This window comes from Alexandromys fortis, unplaced genomic scaffold (assembly GCF_014885135.2).
Source record: "Alexandromys fortis isolate MF-2015 unplaced genomic scaffold, M_Fortis_MF-2015_v1.1 scaffold_621, whole genome shotgun sequence".
In the NCBI taxonomy this organism is placed as follows: Eukaryota; Metazoa; Chordata; class Mammalia; order Rodentia; family Cricetidae; genus Alexandromys; species Alexandromys fortis.
Window position 1 is genome coordinate 9,494 of NW_026068489.1, and position 6,559 is coordinate 16,052.

The following is a 6,559-nucleotide window of genomic DNA, read 5'->3' on the forward strand; positions in this document are numbered from 1 at the left end:
CTTTTCTGGGCTTCTCCTTCCAAGAGCAGACGACATATACAAATCCAGTAGCAGACATGAGACAGTTTTTGGAAGTAGTGATGTAGAGGACACAATAACATGAGGGTTGCCACTCAGATTTTCACACATTGGTGCATCAGCAGTGATTACTAATGAACAGGTGGACGAGTGAAAGAGACATGGAGAACAGAGCTGCAAGATGGCACCATCGTTACTTATTAGGTTTCTTCTTCTACTTAAGCAGTTTGAGGAAAGGGATTATTTTTCTACCTGTTAGGTTGGAAATGTGCCCTTCTGGACAAAACATACAAGAAAAACAGCATATCGGTCTTTGTTCCTCTAGAATTTTCCAGAAACCTGGACCACAGCTCTGTGAACATACAGATTGAGGACTCTGAAGGCAAAACAGAAAACGTGGTCATAAATTTGCAAATCAGTCACAGGTTTAAAATATTTTTAGGCTAAATATTTTTTTTATTAATTTATATATTTATTTATTAAAGATTTCTGTCTCTTCCCCACCGCCGCCTCCCATATCCTTCCCCCTCCCCCAGTCAAGTTCCCCTCCCTCATCAGCCCAAAGAGCAATCAGGGTTCCCTGCCCTGTGGGAAGTCCAAGGACCATCCACCTCCATCCAGGTCTAGTAAGGTGAGCATCCAAACTGCCTAGGCTCCCACAAAGCCAATATGTGCAGTAGGATCAAAAACCCATTGCCATTGTTCTTGAGTTCTCAGTGGTCCTCCTTGTCCGCTATGTTCTAAGCTAAATAATTTAAACTGAAAGTATACTATGAAAGTTGTACATATTTATGAGGTACTGTGTAGTTTTCTTATAGGAGTATAGTGTGTAGAGTTGAAGTTAGGACACTTCCCATTGGTAAATGTTCAAAGTTTCTTTAAGGTGAAAAACTATGACTCACTTATGCTAGCTTTTTTAAAATGTGTAGAACATCCATATATCCTCTCCTGTGAGACAGCAAGCTGGAACTTCTACTTTGTATGAATTATGCAACAGTTGAATTGTCAGAGATACAGAAAGATACCCGGTCACTCTTTTTTTAAAACAGTTTTTAGTTTTTAATGAACTTGAAAACAAAAACCTCCCATTTCAAAATAAAAACAAAATCCCAGATCATATAGATGTTTACAGTGATTACATTTATTTAAGCAACACACATACATGTTCAGTTGTAAGACAGTAACTAAATTTGAGACAAATATGCTTTTATAATAGCAAGAACATTATAGAGTTAATGCAGAATCCTAAGGATAATCTAGTAGTCGCTATTTTTTTTTTCCCCCTTAAGTCTTCACTTTAGATGCTTTTATTTCTAGCACAGGTAAGCAGGCAGAGTCTTTCAAATGCTCAAACACTGGAATCTTTGGTTGCTACCATATCAGCTGGCTTGCAAAGAAGAAGCCAGCCTTTTAAAGAATGTTTTAAGTTAACAAGTTGCAGACCCCAGGGAACACACAATTGTGAACATTCACAAACATCACAACTGTGGCTGAAGACTGTTCGTGCCGTTCTTCTGAGAGAGATCACAAAAGCAGTATAGTTCAAAATAAAAGGTTTTACACAAAAGAATTGGCATATGCACAATTTCTCCACCAATTTGTGTGTCAACCATTTAGTTAACTTTTCCACTTGAAAAAAAATACAACAGAAAACTGGACACCATGTTTCACTACATCAGTTAATATTCACAATTACAGCAGCTACAGCTCAGGGTCAACACGAGCAATGCTGCCCAGGGCCAGTTTATACTGAAATTAAGTTCTTTACACCAGGTAAATGGTTGTCCACAACCACTGGCTAGTGTACATATGAACTAAAAGTCTAGTTTGGGGAGGAACAAAAGCTGCTCCAATCATCTGCTCTGCTGCTTCTCTTCCTCAATTCTTCTGTTTCTATCTTTTGCTTCCCTAGCTTGTGGTCACAACCATTCACTCTGATTCACATTTCCCATGAAAGAGGGTTTGGCCATGGATGACTAGTCACAGCTTCTGCTGGCTCCATCACATATTGATTTTCTATAGACACTGAAATACTATCCATTACTGTGACTTTCACCCTTGACTCCTAATGCTCAGAATAATGCCATGTTCTTTTCTTTGAAATGTTAGTGATAATATTGCTTAGCATTTTCTTCAATTGCCCTACTTAACCACATTAATCATACTAACCACTATACTTCTATCACAATTTTAGTTTATGAATATTTTTAATTTTTGTATATTCAAGCATATGTTTCTATTCTTTCCTTAGACATGCTTCTTGCCATGATTTAGACACAGTTTCTGTCTCATAAATATATAGGTATGTGGGGCTAGAGATTTGGCTCAGCAATTATGAATTTATATATGGTCCACAGAGAAACCTGAGTTCAGCTCCCAGTGCACAAATTAGGTAGCTCATAAAAATCACTTATGAAGATGATTTGTAAAAAAATCCATAATTTCTTCTTTATGAAAACTATGGACATGTTATCTTAAAAGGAGGGATTTAATGGGGTGGTGATGGCACATGTCTTTAATCTCAGCACTTATGCGACAGAGGCAGGTGGATCTCTGTGAGTTTCAGATCAGCCTGTTCTACGAGAGCTAGTTCCAAAACTGGCTCCAAAGCTGCAGAGAAACCCTGTTTTGAAAACAAAAACAGCAAAAGAAGGCTGTATTGAGCATCATTATGCATATATAAAAATGCGTATGAGTATGATTGTGTGCCCATGTGTGTGACTTCACACAGAAACACCCAGACACATACTTCTATATATAGCAATTACTGCTGTCTAGGAGACCAGCTTCAAGAAGCACACGTCTTTGAAGGAATCCATGGAGTCAGTGATGTTAACCTTTTCTATCTGAGAGGGGTTAGAGAAAAAGGCACTTACAAGCTCTCTTGATGTTTTTCTTCTTTATTCCTTCTCTTCTTTATTGTTTCTCTTAATTTTCTCTCTCCTATCTCATGTTGTTTTACAGAACTTATATCCCAACAGAATCTTCCAGGCAGTGCAAGAATCAAAATAGTTACATTCCACTTTTTAGGTGAATGGTTATAAGTAAAACATACTTTTCATCTCCCTCACATGATTGAACATTTTATGTATTACAGAGAAAAATCAAATCATCCCAAGAACCCACATACATTCGTACTCAAGCAACTTGTTACAGATGAAGCACGCAGAAACCAAAGTGTTTTAGCCAGCTCTTTTACTATCATGCTGTATTTTGTAGTTACAAATAGAGGGCCAATTACTTTATTACTTATCTTGAAAGATAATTTGATAAGAAATCTTAAAGAAATTAGAAATGAAAACTTATAGATAGAAAAAAGAATCAGTCAGCTCTACCTAAACTCTTTAGGATATATAAAGATGTAGGAATAATTTTTTACATCAGTACATTGAGGACAGAAATGTGTATAAGTAATTCATAACCATTACCTTTGGTCATCAACCAAACCTAAAAAGTAGAGTATGTCAGCCAGTAATAATTCGGTTGCTTATTCTTGCTCCCTGACATTAAAGAGTTCCACATTCAACCATTCCAGTATGTGCCTTTCAAAAACTTTAAATTGTCATCTTGGGGTTTTTACCTCAAAGTTCTTTAACAAAAAAATCTTAGTCTAACTTTGTTATTTTTTTTAAATATAATTTTTTTATTGAAAAAAAAAGATTTCCGCCTCCTCCCCGCCTCCCATTTCCCTCCCCGTCTCCCTTTTCCCCCCTCCTCCCTCTCCTCTCCCCCTCCCCCCCACTCCTCTCCCCCTCCCTCTCCAGTCTGAAGGGCAGTCAGGGTTCCCTGCCCTGTGGAAAGTCCAAAGTCCTCCCCGCTCCATCTTGGTCTAGGAAGGTGGACATCCAAACTGGCTAGGCTCCCACAAAGCCAGAACATGAAGTAGGATCAAAAAAACCCAGTGGCATTGTCCTTGGCTTCTCAGCAGCCCTCATTGTCCGCCATATTCAGAGAGTCCGGTTTTATCCCATGGTTTTTCAGTCGTAGTCCAGCTGGCCTTGGTGAGCTCACAATAGATCAGCCCCACTGTCTCCGTGGGTGGGTGCACCCCTCGTGGTCCTGACTTCTTTGCTCATATTTTCTCATTTGGATCTTAAGAGCTCAGTCTGGTGCTCCAATTTGGGTCTCTGTCTCTATCTCGATCCATCGCCAGATGGAGGTTCTAAGGTGATATGCAAGATATTCATCAGTATGGCTATAGGATAGGGTCATTTCAGGTTCTCTGTCCTCAGCTGCCCCAGGAACTAACTGGGGACATCGCCCTGGGCACCTGGGAGCACCAAATCTCTTGCCAACCCTAAGATGGCTCCCTTAATTAAGATGTGTGCTTCCCTGCTCCCCTATCCGACCTTCCTTTATCCCAAACATCCCGTTTCCCAAGTTCCCCCCAACCTCCCCTTCTCACTTATGCTCAACCTCCTTAGCGATCAGGGAAATGCAAATCAAAACAACTTTGAGATATCATCTTACACCTGTCAGAATGGCTAAAATCAAATACACCAATGATATCCTTTGCTGGAGAGGTTGTGGAGAAAGGGGTACCCTCATCCATTGCTGGTGGGAATGCAAACTTGTGCAACCACTTTGGAAAGCAGTGTGGCGGTTTCTCAGGAAATTCGGGATCAACCTACCCCTGGACCCAGCAATGCCACTCTTGGGAATATACCCAAGAGAGGCCCGATCATATGACAGGGGCATTTGTTCAACTATGTTCATAGCAGCATTATTTGTAATAGCCAGAACCTGGAAACAACCTAGATGTCCTTCCATGGAAGAATGGATGAAGAAAGTGTGGAATATATACACATTAGAATACTACTCAGCGGTAAAAAACAATGACTTCTCGAATTTTGCATGCAAATGGATGGAAATAGAACACACTATCCTGAGTGAGGTAACCCAGACCCAAAAAGATGAACTTGGGATGTACTCACTCATAATTGGTTTCTAGAGATAAATAAAGGTCAGTGAGTCTATAATTTGATCTCCTAAAGAAGCTAAATAAGAAGGTGATCCCAAAGAAAAACATATAGCTATCCTCCTGATTATGGGAAGTAGACAAGATTGCCGGGCAAAAAATGGGATCTTGGGGGTGGGGTGGGAGGGAGGTAAGGGGAGATGGGGAGAGAAAAATCTAACTTTGTTATTTTTAAAGCTTTGTTTCAGCTGTGATGTACTTCAAGACCTATGAACATCTCCCAATATTAAGGTTAAAATTATTTAAACTACCTGGGCTATTGGGACTCAATTGCTAGTCATTAACATGAACTGCATCTCCTTAGGTGAGACTTACAGACCCTGGCTGTGAAACGTATCCTTGTATTTATTTTCATTCATCAAAACTCTGTATAAGTTATTATTATTATTATTATTATTATTATTATTATTATTATTATTATCATATTAGGCAGTAAAGCTTAGGGAGGGGTAATCTTCTTGACAGACCACAGGTAAAAGTGCCCACTAGAACAGGTGGTTTCCTAGAAATAAACACAGTATATTACAGACAGTGGGGATTTCTTACATCTGCTCACATCATGCTAGATACCAGAGAAAGAAAGTAGCAGCAAACATATATATGCATAGCAGAAGTAAAAGTCATTCAAGTGTCTGTAATCCCATGGCCTTGCCTAAATGAGATTGGCCCATCAGAGGATTCACTTCTGGTGAACTGACACCTGGAACTTCAACTGAAACTCTCTGCTCCTCTGGCATGGGCAATGGCAAGTCACAAATAGTGACTTATTCATTTATTGCAACATGAATGAACACACACAAATTCAAATTCAATTCAAAGTAATTCTAGCACCAGGAATTAGTTAAAAATATGTGAGTGCTTGTGTGTCTATGTAGAGGTACATATACAAGTATATGCATAAATACCAAGGTCAAACTCAAAAGACTGACATGAAACAGATCTAAAGAGTTGGGTCAGTATTTAATATGCTTGCCACATAAGGATGAGTCCTGAATTTGACCATATAGAAGGGTAGTATAGAAAATTTAGGCACAGAACTTTATGGCTATAATCTCAATATGGTGGTCATAAACACAGGGAGAAAGCACGGGGCACACTTCTCCAGAGTACAGTTAAGTCAGAAATCAGGGAGTTCAGTTACAGATTCTGTTTATAATAAAATGGAGAAAAACTGAGGAAGGTAATCAGGGCTGACTGTCCCCACAATAGACACATGCACTAACATGTAAGCTCATTCATACAGTACACAGCAGAACTAAGAACTTCGGATATAAACATCACTTACCACTTTGAAATCAGTGTGGCGATTTCTCAGGAAATTCGGGATCAACCTACCCCAAGATCTAGTAATACCACTCGGGAATATACCCAAGAGATGCCCTATCATATGACAGGGGCATTTGTTCAACTATGTTCATAGCAGCATTATTTGTAATAGCCAGAACCTGGAAACAACCTAGATGCCCTTTAATGGAAGAATGGATGAAGAAAGTGTGGAATATATACACATTAGAATACTACTCAGCGGTAAAAAACAATGACTTCTCGAATTTTGCATGCAAA

At 39.2% G+C, this 6,559-nt stretch overlaps 1 protein-coding gene across 1 annotated transcript in view; it reads right to left on the minus strand.

The window, feature by feature from the left end:
* Nucleotides 1-270: 270 nt before the first annotated feature.
* LOC126495782 (vomeronasal type-2 receptor 26-like) overlaps nucleotides 271-6,559 on the minus strand; it is a gene marked incomplete at its 3' end in the record, with an annotated part of 18,814 nt that continues 12,525 nt past the window's right edge. Inside the window, 1 exon segment of the mRNA XM_050133381.1 lies at nucleotides 271-394. Within this exon segment, the coding sequence (XP_049989338.1) occupies nucleotides 271-394 (124 nt within the window).